The following is an 18,180-nucleotide window of genomic DNA, read 5'->3' as shown; positions in this document are numbered from 1 at the left end:
GACTTGTTTCTCTGGATAATTTAGTGAAACTGGTTAGTTTATTTTAGTCTGACAACTCGGTGAAGCTGGCGAGTTCGTGAGATGAGGTGGCGATAGCTAGGTTGTTGGTTATCAAGGTTGCGAGAAGAAAGCGGGGGAGTGGGGCTGGGAAACGTCTCAGGCACGGCTGGCTGAGCAGACTGGATGGGCTGAACGGCCTCATCCCCGCTTCCCCTGAACCGCACGTGCGGGATGAAGCCGTTGGTTGACGTCACTGGAAGAGGACGGCGCGCGGGGGCGGGAGCTGTCTCGAGCTGCGGCTCCTTAAAGCGGAGCGGCTTCGGGGAGACTTTCAGGAGGAGGGGCCGGGGGAGGGGGGTTCGGGCTTTAAGGAGGTTATTGTTGTCGCTGTAAACTGCTGCTTTAGTCTGGGTTTACACTTTCCCAGGTTATCCGGCAGCATGTTCAGCTGGCTGGGGGCGCATGACCGCGGCAAGAAGGATCCCGAGGTATTTCAGACGGTGACGGACGGCCTGAAGAAGCTCTACAAAAGCAAACTGCTTCCCCTGGAGGAACATTACCGCTTCCACGAGTTCCACTCGCCCGCCCTGGACAATGCGGATTTCGACAACAAGCCCATGCTGCTGCTGGTCGGTCAGTACTCCACCGGCAAGACCACCTTCATCAGGTGAGCACACACCAGCCGGACCCTCACTCACTCACTGTGCCCCCCTGGGTGAGAGGGAGAGGGTATTGCACAGGGAAACCAGGCTGCACTGACCCTCACTCACTCACTGTGCCTCCCTGGGTGAGAGGGAGAGGGTATTGCACAGGGAAATCAGGCTGCACTGACCCTCACTCACTCACTGTACCCCACACTCCTGCTGCCATTAGTGAAATCTGAAATCTGTCCCCAGGATGGGAATGTTGCTGTTTGGAGAAACCAGATTCCCCCTGTGTTCATCTTGGCCAGGGTAGAGGACTCACTGAAGAGAGAAATGGCTTTTTGCATCTGACTTTTATCTGTATTTAATATACACAGGGAATAGAATCAGACAGCAAGAATGCAGATGTTTTGGTCAAACTCCTCTGTGTTGACCAGGCATCCCAATCTGATCCCATTTGGCCTATATCCCTCTTGAGCCCTTCTTATTTCTGTTTCAGCTTGGCTTGTTAGTTCTGTCTACCTGACCTCTGGGGAATTTATAATTTCTGTTCTTCCTTCTCTACAGGGTTATTTGCCCTTCTGATCCTCCTGTCATGTTTATCTGCTCTCCAGTGTTGGATACTGTAGGGGGTGGGTCCTTGGGATGGTAGCATTTAGCCAGTTTCTGGTATGGTGACTGGTTCTAATGTAATCAGGCAGACAACTAATAATGAGAAAAGCTCATACTGTATGGGAGTAAGTCAAATAGTCAAGGTAGACAAGAGCTTGGCAGAGCATGAGGTGGGACTGATAAATTAGCATTGCATTTCAAGGCAAGAAGCCTGACAAACCAGATGAACTTGGGGCAGAGCTGGGGACGTGAGACTGAGATATCATAGCTATTATAGAAACGTGGGTCAGGGATGGGCAGGACTTGTAGTTTTAATGTTGAGGTATTAATGCTATGGGAGAGAAACAAAGGGGGTCAAGAGAAGAGGGCATGTGGAGTGTTTCTTTTTGTTTGGGTCAGGATAGTACTATCCCTGTACTTAGGGAAATATTCCTGAATGATTTATCAGTGAAAGCATAGGTAGAAGGGTAGAACTGAGAAATAAAGGGACAATCACCTTGTTAGGATTGTATTATAGTGCCCCTCCCCCTGCCCCCCAATAATCAGTAGGAAATTGAAATGCAAATACGTAAAAGTATCCCTAGAATAATAGGGTTGTAATGGTGGGGGATTTTGACTTTTTCCAATCCTAGACTCGGTGTTAAGGGCTTGAATGGAGAGGCATTTTAAGGAAGTTCTCTTGTATGCACTTGATCAGTATGTAAATGTGAAGGGCTTTTGCCCGAAACGTCGATTTTGAAGCTCCTTGGATGCTGCCTGAACTGCTGTGCTCTTCCAGCACCACTAATCCAGAATCTGGTTTCCAGCATCTGCAGTCATTGTTTTTACCTCAGTATGTAAATGTTCTTACTTGAATAGGAGCAATAATCCCTTCAGTTGGGGAATGAGGCAGGGCAAATGACTGAGGTATCAGTGGGGGAGCGCATGGGGCAACTTATCATAATTCTAATAAAACTCCTATGGAAAAGGAGAAAGTGAGGTCTGCAGATGCTGGAGATCAGAGCTGGAAATGTGTTGCTGGAAAAACGCAGCAGGTCAGTTAGCATCCAGGGAACAGGAGAATCGACGTTTCGGGCATAAGCCCTTCTTCAGGAATGAGGAAAGTTTGTCCAGCAGGCTAAGATAAAAGGTAGGGAGGAGGGACTTGGGGGAGGGGCGTCGGAAATGTGATAGGTGGAAAGAGGTCAAGGTGAGGGTGATAGGTAAGACTGGGTTGGGGGCAGAGAGGTCGGGAAGAAGATTGCAGGTTAGGAAGGTGGTGCTGAATTTGATGGATTTGACTGAGACAGGGTGGGGGGAGGGGAAATGAGGAAACTGGTGAAATCCGAGTTCATCCCTTGTGGTTGGAGGGTTCCTAGGTGGAAGATGAGGCGTTCTTCCTCCAACCGTTGTTTTGTTGTGGTCTGACGATGGAGTCCAAGGACCTGCATATCCTTGGTGGAGTGGGAGGGGGAATTGAAATGTTGAGCCACCGGGTGGTTGGGTTGGTTGGTCCTGGTGTCCCAGAGGTGTTCTTCTTCAAGGACCGCAATTCCCCCCCCCCCCCCCCCCCCGACGTGGTCGACGATGCCCTCCACCGCATCTCTTCCACTTCCCGCTCCTCTGCCCTTGAACCCCGCCCCTCCAACCGCCACCAGGACAGAACCCCACTGGTCCTCACCTACCACCCCACCAATCTCCATGTACAGCGCATCATCCGCCGTCATTTCCGCCACCTCCAAACGGACCCCACCACCAAGGATATATTTCCCTCCCCTCCCCTATCAGCATTCCGTAAAGACCACTCCCTCCGTGACTCCCTCGTCAGATCCACACCCCCACCAACCCAACCTCCACTCCCGGTACCTTCCCCTGCAACCGCAGGAGGTGCAAGACTTGCACCCATACCTACCTCCCTCCAAGGCCTGAAAGGAAACTTCCATATCCGCCACAGATTCACCTGCACCTCCACACACACATTATCTATTGCATCCTCTGCACCCGATGTGGCCTCCTCTATATTGGGGAGACAGGCCGGCTACTTGCGGAGCGTTTCAGAGAACACCTCTGGGACACCCGGACCAACCAACCCAACCACCCGGTGGCTCAACATTTCAATTCCCCCTCCCACTCCACCAAGGATATGCAGGTCCTTGGACTCCTCCATCGTCAGACCACAACAAAACGACGGTTGGAGGAAGAACGCCTCATCTTCCGCCTAGGAACCCTCCAACCACAAGGGATGAACTCGGATTTCACCAGTTTCCTCATTTTTCCCCCCCCCCCCACCTTGTCTCAGTCAAATCCATCGAATTCAGCACCGCCTTCCTAACCTGCAATCTTCTTCCCGACCTCTCCGCCCCCAACCCAGTCTGACCTATCACCCTCACCTTGACCTCTTTCCACCTATCACATTTCCGACGCCCCTCCCCCAAGTCCCTCCTCCCTACCTTTTATCTTAGCCTGCTGGTCAAACTTTCCTCATTCCTGAAGAAGGGCTTATGCCCGAAACGTCGATTCTCCTGTTCCCTGGATGCTGCCTGACCTGCTGCGCTTTTCCAGCAACACATTTTCAGCTCTGATCTCCAGCATTTGCAGACCTCACTTTCTCCATTAAATGGAGAGCACTTGGCCCATTGTATACCTGGAACACACAGACAAACGGACATTGGAGATAAAGTCAAATAGTTAGTGGGTGGGGAATTGGCTTTCAGTCCAGCAATATTCTGGGTGCAGTCACACTAACATCTTGTGCAGTTCCAGAACCTCCTCCCAGATTTGAACCAGCATTTTGTTTGGAATAAATATATAAAAAATGCCATTTACTCTACCCACCTTGTTTCCTGCATCAAAGCACTGTTTCACATTTCCTTGACTCTCAAATTCAAAATAAAGATCCCAAGAGTTTGGGGTGGATGTGAAGGGATAGGAGAACTTGAGCTGGTTTAGGCTGCCGCAAACTGGTTGCCCTGTTGCTGTTCTCTACACTAACTTTAAAATTCAGGTGGTGAGTCCCACTGTCATGTCAACAAGTGACTGGGACAGATGAGCCAAAGAGGAATTCAACAAAAGCTGTAACGCAATGAACCCCAGTTTGCGCAAATCCTCTTGCAGCCTGCCAATGGAACCTGACCAAGTTTACTGACAAGAAACTGGTGTTTACTTGATTAAGACTAAACTAAAACAAATATATTAATCAAAGTGTATTCAGTCTGCAGTATTACATTGCTCTAGTCATTTGTAGTCAATGTAATACATTTAGTCACCATGTGATTGACTCCGCTCATTCACCAAGATACATTGTTGGACTTAGTCCTTGGAAATGAGTTGGGCCAATTTGGATGAAGTGGTAGTGGGAGACAGGAGACAATGATCATTGGAGCTGGTGCTACAAGATGGTGTTGGAGAATGACATGCAGCAATCCAGGGTGAGAAAAACATTTGACAAGAAAGCTGGCCCGATTGACTGGAACAAAGAGGATGGCAGGAAAACCAGGAACTGAAATGGGCTACCTTCCAAAAAGAGATGGTTGAGGTCCAGTTAAAGTATGTTCCCTCCAAACAGGAGAAGGTAGGACAAAAATAGAGTCCCTCAATCAGAAAGGAGGTAGAAAGCAACACGGGCAAGAAAGGTGCTTCTAAATAAGGTGTATGGCAGAAAATACAGTTAAGAAGCTGTTGGCATATTAAAGGTTCAGAGGAGAGGCAAAAAAAGCATATTATGACAAAAACTAGCAGCTAGCCAAGAGGAATCCCACTCTTCAATAGAGAGATGAGATCAAGAAAGAATAGAACTGATTAGAGACCAGAAAGAGGATTTACAAGGAGGGAGGTGGTATGGCTGAGGTGTGAAATGAACTCTTGGCATCTATCTTTAACAGAAGAGGAGGATGTTGCCCAGGCCATGGTGACAGAGGAGGGAACATGGTCACAAGAGGGTTCAAATAGGGTCCGGAGATACAAGCTGTGGTTAATATCTGGTCCTTTTGATTTAATTTTTTTTCTGAAGCAGTACAAACATGAGAATGCCACTGTACTGGAAAGACTAGGAAAGTAGATTAAACCATTGGGAGGTGCTGCCATATAGAGAATGATGCACCCACCAGAAGGTCCTGGGGCAGCTTCCATTCAGTTAAGTCTATTGAATGGACTCTCCGCTCAAATGATGCTGAGTGTGCTACATTGCACAGGGCGTACAAGAGAGATAAATGTTACTGTAGTCCTCCGTCTGAATATCTTGTTCTGAGCCTTACTGTGATATGCCTGTAGTGCTCATAAAGCTTTTCACTGTACTTTGTACACATGACAATAAATCAATTACCTGGATCCAGCAGTTTTCTAAACCTCCACTAATCTGAGTAACACTGAACTGGATTGAGAAACGACCTTTCTCCTCATCCCCTCTACTATGTCCAGTGTCTCCTTATCAGGAAAAGGGAATATTCTATTGCCCATGTAGAGAGTGGAGTTTTCATCCTGACCCTGTTGTTCCTTACAGCAGTAACCAGTGTTCACCGCTTCCACTCTCTTCCCTCTTTCTGGTTCCGAGGCCACTCCAATTCAAATTTGAGGTGTCTATAGTGTGACTGGGAACTCTTGACGAATTCTAAATGCATGAGGAATGTGTCTGGCACTTTCTGGTTCCACTTATAAGATCCTTCCCCCTCCAGACTCCATTCCACACCCGTCTTCTTCCTCTCACTTACCCCTCCTGTTCCTGAGCCTCCAAGCAAGCTCCCACTTTCCTGCCTCCTTTCGTTGTGCTGCAGAGTTCAACAAGTGCAACCTCTGACCTCAGACACAAGAGCACAAAGGTGACTGTTGTTTGTCACTTTTAAATAAACATCAGATGCCTCGTGATTCTCATATGTACCTAACTTTCAGATGAAGGTGTAACATCATTATAAAAGGGGCTCACGATAATGAGTAATGATGGGATACAAATCAGTTTCCTGCTCACAAACTAATCTGACACAAACACAACATTGAGTGAATCGCAGAACAAGAATTCATCTTGGAATGGAGAATTTTTAGTACCTATCTCATTACATCAGCCTGTGGCCATATTTCCCACTCCTTCAGAACTCATGAAATTTCCTTGAGTGTGCCTGTGATCAGGTTCACCCAGTAAATGTCTTGTTCTTCCTGCAGCTCCCAGTGTATATTTGAATGTTAACTGATCCATGATAAATCCATTATAGAGAACCGGCGACAAAACAAATAACATACAGGAGTTCTTCCAGATGCTGTGATGAAAGACTCAATTTTTACAAATGGTGAACACTGTTTAAACACTTTCCAGTAATTAAATAATTCAGTGTGGGACTCGCTCAGAATGAGTGTGTTAGAGAATGATTTGAAATCTAACCACTGCATGATTTCACATGTAACAACTTCAGTACTTTGTAATCAGGATATGTTGCAGACCGCAATGAGCTCATGTACAGAGTGGTCATTCTGGAATTATATCTGGCACCAGATCCTCCTTAATCCCCATGTGGGAATAAATCATTTTTAACAATTACAACAGAGAAATTTTGCTGTAGTGATTAATCTTTGTTTCCCAATGAAAGACATGGCACCCATGGACAATTGACTTTCACCCCTGTAAGTACTGTGTATGAAGACTTTAAGCTCATGTCACAAAAATGTCCAGAAATTGGTCTGAAATGAATCTGAAACTCTATCCAATAATTTGGATTTGAAGAGGAATCCTCATTACAAAGACTATTAAAATGAACAAGCAGTCAGGACTGCTCTGTCAGGGCCAGACCAACCAGAGCTGGAACCAAATTCTGGTTAATGTGTGGCTGGAAAACCACATAGTTCTTCCATATTGGGTTGAGGGAATGGAGAGGAACATGGCAGATGGAACAGGATTTTGGGAAATGTGATGGGAGCAAAATATGGACCAAATAAACAAGTGGAATGTTTTGAATTGGTGAGTGACTGGAAAATGTTGGTGTTCAGAACGGCGTGAATGTCCTTTTTGTGAACCGTGGAAAGTTAATGGATAGGTTCAGCAAGCTGTTAGAGAAACAAATTGTCTTGTATCCTTTTGTTACGACGAGAGTGGAGAGAAAAGAAAGTTTGCATCAATTGTAGTGGGGGTGGGCTCCAGGGGAGTGAGGGGGTTATAGTGCCTGGGATTGAAGGGTATATTGTCAGGTAAGTGAGAAAAAGCTTGGGCTCCATCAAGGGACCAGTTTGTAGTTAGGGAAGTGTTGGTTCAGCTGGGTCAAATTTGGAGGGGAGTGGGACTGATGGATCTGGTGGGGTCGAGAGGAAGGTGGTGATGTGTTGAAGAGGCAGTGTCAGGTTCAGAGGTTCAAGGAATGGGGTGTGGTGCTACCAGGTCTGGAAGGAGAAGTCGGTTCTACCTGGGTCACTTTGGGTGGGGCTTCACATTATTGAGGCGGGGGGGGGGGAGCTGTGTATTGTGTGCTGATGGAGAAATGCAGGCGGTTGTCAATTCTAATCCTGTTGGCAGGATTAGGGGGTGTCTGTTCAGGGGCAGCTTTTGGTTGTAATCGAGTTGGGTCGAATAAGGTTTAAATCCTAGGCAAATGGAAGGGTTGTTCTTTTGCTGGTGATGGAGTGGCGGGAAGTATCAATTCCAATGGGACTGTGGTAGTGAAGGGGAGTAGTGGGTCAGTAATGAGGTATTGGCAGACTCCTGGGATTGGTGGGGAGTTGAAAGCATTTTGGGTCCAGCTGGGTCAGTTTGTCCAGTCTGCCTGGGTCATGTCGGGGATGTTATCGGATTGAGGGGAACAGCGGAAGTTGTTAGTGACAATGACTGGTTCACAAATGGTATTTTGAGGCCAACTTTGATGTTACTCAGGCCGAAAAAATTTGAATGAAGAGTAAATGCTTGGTTAGGGATATCGTGACTGACTGTCAGTAGATGGCAGTATTTATAAACAGAATTGAAAATTTGTTGCTGGAAAAGCGCAGCAGGTCAGGCAGCATCCAAGGAGCAGGAGAATCGACGTTTCGGGCATGAGCCCTTCTTCAGGAATGAGGAAAGTGTGTCCAGCAGGCTAAGATAAAAGGTAGGGAGGAGGGACTTGGGGGAGGGGCATTGGAAATGTGATGGGTGGAAGGAGGTTAAGGTGAGGGTGATAGGCCGGAGTGGAGGTGGGGGCGGAGAGGTCAGGAAGAAGATTGCAGGTTAGGAAGGTGGTGCTGAGTTTGAGGGTTGGGACTGAGACAAGGTGGGGGGAGGGGAAATGAGGAAACTGGAGAAATCTGAGTTCATCCCTTGTGGTTGGAGGGTTCCTAGGCGGAAGATGAGGCGCTCTTCCTCCAGCCGTCATGTTGCTATGGTCTGGCGATGGAGGAGTCCAAGGACCTGCATGTCCTTGGTGGAGTGGGAGGGGGAGTTGAAGTGTTGAGCCACGGGGTGGTTGGGTTGGTTGGTCCGGGTGTCCCAGAGGCGTTCTCTGAAACGTTCTGCAAGTAGGCGGCCTGTCTCCCCAATATAGACGAGGCCACATCGGGTGCAGTGGATGCAGTTAATGATGTGTGTGGAGGTACAGGTGAATTTGTGGCAGATATGGAAGGATCCCTTGGGGCCTTGGAGCGAAGGAAGGGGGGAGGTGTGGGTGCAAGTTTTGCATTTCTTGCGGTTGCAGGGGAAGAGGTTGGGTTGATGGGGGGTGTGGACCTGACGAGAGAGTCACGGGAGTGGTCTTTTCGGAACGCTGATAGGGGATGGGAGGGAAATATATCCGTGGTGGTGGGGTCTGTTTGGAGGTGGCATAAATGATGGCGGATGATACCATGTATATGGTGGTTGGTGGGATGGTAGTTGAGGACCAGGAGGACTAGTTCCAATACCGTACAACCCAGATGGGCTCCTTCATCAAAGACCGCAATTTCCCCCCAGACATGATCGGCGATGCTCTCCACCGCATTTCCTCCACTTCCCATTCCTCCGCCCTTGAGTCCCGCCCCTCCAATCGCCACCAGGACAGAACCCCACTGGTCCTCAACTACCACCCCACCAACCTCCATATACATGGTATCCGTCGTCATTTCCGCCACCTCCAAACGGACCCCACCACCAGGGATATATTTCCCTCCCCTCCCCTATCAGCGTTCCGAAAAGACCACTCCCTCCGTGACTCCCTCGTCAGGTCCACACCCCCCATCAACCCAACCTCCACTCCCGGCACCTTCCCCTGCAACCGCAAGAAACCTTTTATCTTAGCCTGCTGGGCACACTTTCCTCATTCCTGAAGAAGGGCTCATGCCCGAAACGTCAATTCTCCTGCTCCTTGGATACTGCCTGACCTGCGCTTTTCCAGCAACACATTTTTAGCTCTGATCTCCAGCATCTGCTGTCCTCACTTTGTCCTTTATAAACAGGATCCCAGGATTCTGAGATGGGCCATTGGAGGAATTGGTCAAATTCCCAATATGGGCACATGTATATAGAACATTACAGCACAGTACAGGCCCTTCGGCCCTCGATGTTGCGCCGATCTGTCATACAAATCTGAAGCCCATCTAACCTACACTATTCCATATACGTCCATATGCTTGTCCAATGATGACTTAAATGTACTTAAAGTTGGCGATTCTACTAGCGTTGCAGGCAAAGCATTCCGTACCCTTACTACTCTCCGAGTAAAGAAACTACCTCTGACATCTGTACTGTATCTATCACTCCTCAATTTAAAGCTATGCCCCCTCGTGCTCACCATCACCATTCTTGGAAAAAGGCTCTCCCTGTCCACCCTATCTAACCCTCTGATTATCTTATATGTCTCTATTAAGTCGCCTTTCAACCCTCTTCTCTCTAACGAAAACAGCCTCAAGTCCCTCAGCCTTTCCTCATAAGGCCTTCCCTTCATACCAAGCAACATCCTAGTAAATCTCCTCTAATCTGTCTAACGAACAGTTATTCTATTCACTAGTAGGCAGGTATAATGGTATACCTTTCTGTAGGTAAGGAGACCAGAATTATACAATGTGCAGTTTGGGCAAGACCGAACAATTTCAGAATTAAGCACATCTCACTGTTCAATATGTACAAAAAAGCTTTCAGAAAAAGTTCATTCCAATTTCTGTGTAAAACATGTTTGTATTAATCCACCTTTTTATTTTATTCTATTTGATGAAAAAGATTTTTCAAGGTTTCTGACGTCTTGTTCAAACTCCTTCAGGAAATCAATACTAGTTCTTCATATTCTTTCCATTCAAATTAACTGTGAGAAGTCCTGCAATGGAATTAAGAATATATACATTTAATTCTAATTTCTTGTGACAAAACCTGTCTGGATCTGAGTAGATTAACAGGGCAATAAGAACACGAGTCAGTCTTCCAGTCTTTTGAGAACCCTCCATCATGCAGTTCAATTGTGATTACAGAAACAGAATCAATAGGCGATCAGAATGGACAGTCCTGTGGCTGATAAGGGGATGTATTTTTGTGAGGTGTTGCAATAAATGGATTGTCACTTCAGAAAATTGAACAAGGAAATTTTGGGTGTGCCAATATTTGAAGGAAGCATTACTTGAGATAGTAACTAGCAAAGCAAATGGAATATTGAGTTTATACTGAGAGGATGGAATACAGAATGAGGGAGGTTTTGCTGAACCACAGTGGAAGTCTGGAATTGCCCCAACTTGAGCATTGAGTCCATTGATCGGCATTTTAGGAAATATGTGAGTGTCCTTGAGGTTGCAAAGAGGTTTTATGAAAATGGTTTCACAAAGGAGGACTAAGCAACTGATAAGGAACAAGGAAATTGAATATGAATGAAATCTGTTTTTTAAAAAAAATGGACTACAAAAACCCATCTACTTTACTCTGCCATTCAATGAGGTCACGGCTGATCAAATAATAAGACCGTAAGACATTGGAGCACAAATTAGACGACTCAGCCATCAAGTCTGCTCCACCATTCAATCATGGTTGATCAGTTTCTCAACCCCATTCTCCTGCTTTCTCCCCATAATCCTTGATACTCAAGAACCTAATAAGACCATAAGACATAATGCTCAATTCCACTTTTCTGTCTTTTTCCCGATAAGCCTAAATTCGGTTGCTGTTTAAAAATCTGTCTATCATAGACTTGAATGAACTTAATGACCCAGCCTCTGCAGTCATTCTTTCCCTCTGAGAGAAATAGTTCTTGCTCCTCTCCAGGTTAAAATATAACAGCTAACTAATTGCTTGTTGACCCCGAAAGCAATGACCCATCATGGGCTTTCCACTGGAAATAATTTTCATTTGTGCACATTACTCCCGTTGTAATGAAGGAGCACTCTCTACCAACTTTCCGACTGGAAAAGATGCACAAGAGATCAGGTAAGGTTAGCAGTTTTCTTTCTTAACTACATTCGTGAACCAATAGTTTTTTTCCTGACAATCGGCAATGATATCATCATTGTGATGATTAGACTCCAGATACTTATTGAACTCAAATTCCACCATTTCCTGTGGCAGGTTTGGAATCCGGATCCCCAGAATGTTAACTGGGTTTTTTTTTGGGTTAATGGACATCACTGAAGGCAGACAAATGCCAGAAATGTTTCAGACTACAGATAACCGGTATTAATCAAGAAACTCTGAATGTTCTGGGGACCTGGGTTCAAACCCTGCCAAGGCAGATGGTAGAATTTGAATTCTGTCTATTTTTGTGGAGTTAGAAATGTACTGATGACCATGAAACCATTGTCGATTGTCAAAAAAACCCATCTGGTTCATTAATGTCCTTCAGAGAAGACAATCTGCCATCCTCACCTCACGTGACTTTCAACCCACAGCAATGTCGTTGACTTGTGCTGCTATCTGAATTGGCCAATCAAGCCATTAAGTTGGATCAATTGCTACAAACTCTGAAGGAAATGTAACTGGACTGACAACCTGGCATTGACCTAGGCATCTGAAATGACTGGCAGAAACTGGCCTGTTGACTCTGCAAAGTCTTCCTCGCTAACATCTGGAGGTTAGGGCCCAAATTCGGAGCTGTCTCTCAGACTAGTCAAGCAAAAGCTAACATGGTCATTGTCTGTGAGGTATGATTCAGTGACAATGTACTAGACACCATCATGATCCCTAGATATGTCCTGTAACAAACCCCGCAGAGGGGCTTGCCCTGGAAGTCTGAAAGATTGACTCAGTACCCAATGAAGTCTCATGACTTCAGGTTAAACATGGGCAAAGAAACCTCTTGCTAATTATCATGTACTGTCTTCTCTCGGCTAATGAATCGATAGTTCTCCACGATGAACAATTCTTGGAGGAAGCAGTTAGAATTACAAAGGCACAATCTTACTCTGGGTGGGAAATTTCAATGTCCATCCAAGAGTGGCTCAGCAGCAGCACTACTGATTGTGCTGGTCAGATCCTGAAGGATGTAGTTGCAAGATTGGGTCTACAGCAGATGGTGAGGGAACCAACAAGAGCAAGAAACAGACCTCATTCTGACCAATCTGCCAGTCACACCTCTCCATGGCAATTGGCAAGAGTGACCACTGCACAGCCCTTGTGGAGACAAAATCCCACCTTCACATTGAGAATAGCTTCTACAATGCTGTGTGGCACTTAACACAATGCTAAATGGCAAATCCACCAACTCAAGACTCTGCATCCATGAGGTGCTATGTGCCATCAACAGCAGAATTGTACTCCCGGAACAATTTGCGATCTCATCGCCCAGTATATTCCCCACTCAACCATTACCGTCAAGCCAGGAGATCAACTTTGGTTGAACCTGAGCTATAGATCAGGTGATGGAATAGGTAGTGAACAGGCAGATATGGCATGGGGGAAGTCTGAGAGGAGAGCTTGGCACTTGATAGGGCAAAGCCCTGTAATATTGTGGCTATTATGGAGACTTGGATATCATAGGGGCAGGAATGGTTGTTAGATGTTCCAGGGTTTAGATAATTTCAAAAGGAATGGGGGTGAGATAAAAGAGGTGGAGGAGTGGCTTGGCTAATCAGCAACAGTATCACAGTTGCAGAAAGGGAGATCACGTAGGAGGGTTTGTCTATAAAGTCAGTGTGGGTGGAAGTCCGAAACAAGATAGGAGCAGCCACTTTATTTGGGAGCTTTCTACAGGACCCCCAATACCAACAGAGAAGAGCAGATGGGAGGCAGATTTTGGAAATGTGCAGAACTAACATGGGTGACTTTAACTTCCCAATATTGATTGGAACCTGCTTAGTTCAAATAGTTTGGATGGAGCAGTTTTTGTCAGGTGTCCAGGAAGGGTTCCTGATGTAATAGGCCGACTAGAGGGGAGGCTATATTGGATTTGGTGCCAGGTGTCAGCTCTCTGTGGGAAAGCATTTTAGTGATAGTGATCACATCTCTATGACCTTTACTATACTCTTGGAGAGGGTTAGGAGCAGACTGTGTGGGAAAGTATTTAATTGAGGGGAGGGGTAATTTACAATGATATTAGTCAGGAACTGGGGTGCCAAAATTGAGAACAGATGTTCTCTGGGAAATGCGCAACAGAAATATGGAGGTTGTTTAGGAAGCACCTACTGATAGTGCTGGGTAGGTTTATCTCACTGAGGCGAGGAAAAGATGGGAGGTTGAAAGAACCTTGGGTGACAAGGGATGAGGGGCATCTAGTCAAGAGGAAGAAGGGTGCTTACTTAAGATTGAGGGGGCAAGGATCACTCAGGACTTTGAGGTTTACAAGGGAGTGAGGAAGGAACTGAGGAATGGACTCCGGAGAGCTAAAAGGGGGCATGATAAAGCTTTAGTGGGTAGGATTAAGGGAAGCCCTAAGGTGTTCTATGCTTATGTAAGGAACAAGAGGATGGCCAGAGTGAGGTTAGGACTGATCAGGGATAGTGGAGGGAACTTGTGCCTGGAGTTGGAGGAGGTAAGGGACGTTCTTACTGAATACTTTGTTTCAGTATTCACTACTGAAAGGGACCTTGACATTTCTGAGGACAGCGTGAAACAGACTGATATGCTAGAACAAGTTGATGTTAGGAAAGAGGATGTGTTGAAAATTTTGAAGAACATAAGGATGGTTTGTACCCTGGGCCAGACAGGATATACCATAGGTTACTACAGGAATCGAGGGAATAGTTTGCTGCACCATTGGCAATGATCTTTGCATCCTCACTGTCGACTGGAGTAGTACCAGATGATTGTAGGTTCAATAATGTAATTCCCTTGTTCAAGAAAAGGAATTAGGATAATCCTGGAAATTACAGACCAGTCAGTAGTTGGCAAAGTTTTTTGAGAGGGTTCTGAGACACAGGATTTATGATCTCTAATCAAACTATGGTTTTCCAAGTAATCAGCATGGCTTTGTGAGGGGCAGATCATGCCTGACAAACCTTATTGAATTCTTTTGAAGATGTGACAAAACGTGTTGATGAAGGTAGAGCAGTGGATGTGGTGTACATGGATTTTAGCATGGTAGGCTCATTCAGAAAGTAAGGAGGGATGGTATATAGGGAAACTTGTCTGTCTGGTTACAGAATTAGCTGGCCCATAGAAGACAGCAAGTGGTAGTAGGTGGAAGGTATTCAGCCTGGAGCTTGGTGACGAGTATTCCTCTTTTGTGATTTTTATAAATGAGTTGGATGAATAAGTTGAAGAGTGGGTTAGTAAGTTTGCCGATGACATGAAGGTTGGTGGAGTTGTGGATAGTGTGGTGGGCTGTTGTAGGTTGCAATGAGATATTGACAATGCAGAACTGGGCTGATAAGTGGCAGGTAGAGTTCAACTTAGAAAAATGTAAAGTCATTCACTTTTTGGAAGGTCGAATTTGAATGCAAAATGCATGGTTAATGGCAGGATTCTTGGCAGTGTGGAGGAATAGAGGTATCTTGGGATCCATATCCATAGTTCCCTCAAAGTTGCCACCAAGGTTGATTGGGTTGTTAAGAATGCAGCTGGTGTGTTGGCTTTCATTCACATGGGGATTGAGTTTAAGAACCATGAAGTTATGCTGCACCTCTATAGAATGCTGGTTAGGCTACACTTGGAGTATTGTGTTCAGTTCTGGTTGCTTCATTACGGAAAAGATGTGAAAGCTTTAGAGAGGGTGCAGAGAAGATTTACCAGGGTGGGTGGGTGCAGGTTTTGCACTTCCTGTGGTGGCAGGGGAGAGTGGCTTGTTAGGGGGCGTGGACCTGACCAGGTAGTCTTTGGATTAGTGGTGCTGGAAGAGCACAGCAGTTCAGGCAGCATCCGAGGAGCAGGAACGGTCTTTGCGGAAAGGGATGGGGAGGGAAATATATTCCTGGTGGTGGTGTCCTTTTGTAGGTGCGAAAATGTCGGCGGAGGTTGGTGTGGTGGAAGGTGAGGACCAGGGGGTTCTGTCCTTGTTGCGGTTGGAGGGTGAAGTTCGAGGGCCGAGATGTGGGATGTGGATGAGCTGGTTGAAAATCCTTCCAATGCAAGTGGGAGTGGAAATTTGGTGTTTGAAGGAGGAGGCCATCTGGTGCTCTGTGGTGGAACTGGTCCTCCTGGGAACAGATGCGGAGGAGGAGGAATTGGGAATACTGGATAGCATTTTTGCAGGAAATCGGGTGGGAGGAGGTGTAATCCAGGTAGCTGTGTGAGTCGGTGGGTTTGTAGAAAATGTCAGTGTTGAGTTGGTCACCGTTGATGGAGAGGTCCGCGAAGGAGAGGGTAGTGTCAGAGATGGGCCCGGTGAATTTAAGTCTAGATTGGAGTGGTGCTGGAAAAGCACAGCAGGTCAGGCAGCATTCGAGGAGCAGGAAAATCCCTTCAGGAAATTTGTAATGTGTTTGTAGTGGAGGTCCAGTGGTAGTTTGGCGCAGTGGACAAAGGAGGTACTGTGGTAGTTTGGTGGCTGTCTCAACCTGTCCAACCACTTCACCAACTCTCGCCCTCACAACGCGCAGCCCTCCACGTCCTTTGCTTCATCCCCAACCTCACTATCAAACCAGTGACAAAAGGAGTGCAGTGGTAGTTTGGTACACTGACCTCTACACCGCTGACGCCAGGTGCCAACTCGAAGACACCACCTCCTACCACCCCCTCGACCATGACCTGACCCCCCATCACCAAACAATCATCTCCCAGACCACATGCAACCTCATCACCTCAGGGGATCTCTCACCCACAGCTTCCAACCTCCTAGTTCAGGAACCATGCACTGCCCGATTTTTACCTCCTACCCAAGATCCACAAGCCTGCCCACCTCGGCCGACCCATCGTCTCAGCCTGCTCCTGCCCCATCAAATTCATCTCCACCTACCTCCAATATTGTCCTATTTCCACCCCCCTCCCCGGTCCACCCACGCCCTCCACCACCTCCAACCTCTAAGACTTCCATTTCCCTGGCCTCCAACACCTCATCTTCACCACGGACATCTAGTCCCTCGACACCTCCATCCGCCATGACCAGGGCTTCCAAGCCCTCCGTTTCTTCCTCTCCCGAAGTCCCCACCAGTACCCTTCCACTGACACTCTTATTCATTTGGCTTAACTGGTCCTCCCCCTCAACAATTTCTCCTTCCAATCCTCCCACTTTATCCTGACGAAAAGGGTAGCTTTGGACACCTGCATGGGCCCCAGCTATGCTTGTCTCTTTATTGGCTACGTTGGACAGTCCATCTTCCGGAGTTGGACCAGCACCACTTTTTCTTCTGCTACATTGACTGCATCAGCACCACCTTGTGCTCCCATGAGGTGGTCGAACAGTTCATCAACTTCACCAACACATTCCACCCGACCTTAAATTCACCTGGACCATCTCTGATACCTTCCTCCCCTTCCTAGACCTCTCCATCTCCATCCACAAGGACCGACTCAACAGTGACATTTTTCACAAACCCACCGACTCCCACAGGTACCTGCATTACACCTCCTCTCATTCTACATCCTGCAAAAATGCTATCCTGTATTCCCAATTCTTCTGCCTCCGCCGCATCTGCTCCCAGGAGGACCGGTTCCTCCACAAAACACACCAGATGGCTTCCTTCTTTAAAGACCGAAATTTCCCCATCAACACATCTCATTCACGTTCTGCATCTCTGTCCTCGAACCCCACCCCTCCAACCTCAAAACGACAGAACACACCCCGGTCCTCACCTTCCACCCCACTAACCTCCACATAAATCACATCATCCACTGACATTTCTGCCACTGACAAATGGACACCACCACCAGGGATATAGTTCCCTCCCCATTCCTATCTGCTTTCCACAAAGACCATTCCCTCCGTAACTACTTGGTCAGGTCCATGCCCCCCCAACAAGCTGCCCTCCCCTCCTGGCTCCTTCCCCTGCCACCGCAGGAATTGCAAAACCTGCGCCCGCATCTCTCTCACCACTCCAACCTCCATCCAAGGCCCCAAAGGAGCCTTCCACATCCATCAAAGTTTCACCTGCACTTCCTGTCATTTATTGTATCCGTTGCTTCCGATGCGGTCTCCACTACGTTGCGAGAAGGTGTCCAGTCTCCCCAGAGTGCTTCAGAGAACATCTCTGGGACACCCGCACCAATCAACCCCACCACCCTGTGGTCGATCATTTAAACTCCCCCTCCCATTCTACCGAGGACATGCAGATCCTGGGCCCCCATCACCACTCGCTCACCACCCTACGCTTGGAGGAAGAACGCGTTATCTTCCACCTCAGGACCCTTCAACCCCAGGGCATCAATGTGGACTTCAGTTTCCTTATTTCTCTCTTTTTCTCCCCCCCCCCCCCCCCCAGTTCCAACCTTCCAGCTCAGCACCGCCCTCATGACTTGTCCCACCTGTCAATCTTCCTTCCCACCTATCTGTTCCAACCTATCATCTTTACTCCTGCCTTCATCTACCCATTATGCTCTCAATTACCTTCTCCCCAGCCCCACTCCCCTCCCACTTTTCTGTTCACCCACTAGGCTCCCAGCCTCATTCCTGATGAAAGGCTCTGACCCGAAACATCGATTTTCCTGCTCCTCGGATGCTGCCTGGCCTGCTGTGCTTTTCCAGCA

At 47.2% G+C, this 18,180-nt stretch overlaps 1 protein-coding gene across 3 annotated transcripts in view; it reads left to right on the top strand.

Moving 5' to 3' along the window:
* The first annotated feature begins 341 nt into the window (after positions 1-341).
* LOC148151315 (EH domain-containing protein 3-like) overlaps positions 342-18,180 on the top strand; it is a 106,427-nt gene continuing 88,588 nt past the window's right edge. For all 3 annotated transcript variants that reach the window (XM_087983259.1, XM_087983254.1, XM_087983249.1), the window contains exon 1: positions 342-667. In XM_087983259.1, coding sequence (XP_087839385.1) covers positions 441-667 — 227 coding nt within the window. In that variant the 5' untranslated portion in view covers positions 342-440. The remainder of the gene's footprint in view (positions 668-18,180) is intronic.

This window comes from Chiloscyllium plagiosum, unplaced genomic scaffold (assembly GCF_037043375.1).
Source record: "Chiloscyllium plagiosum isolate Xiang-an unplaced genomic scaffold, Cpla_swu_hap1 HiC_scaffold_3, whole genome shotgun sequence".
NCBI classification, from domain to species: Eukaryota; Metazoa; Chordata; class Chondrichthyes; order Orectolobiformes; family Hemiscylliidae; genus Chiloscyllium; species Chiloscyllium plagiosum.
The sequence above is the reverse complement of the archived record's forward strand: the minus strand, read 5'-3'. Positions and strand labels throughout refer to the sequence as shown.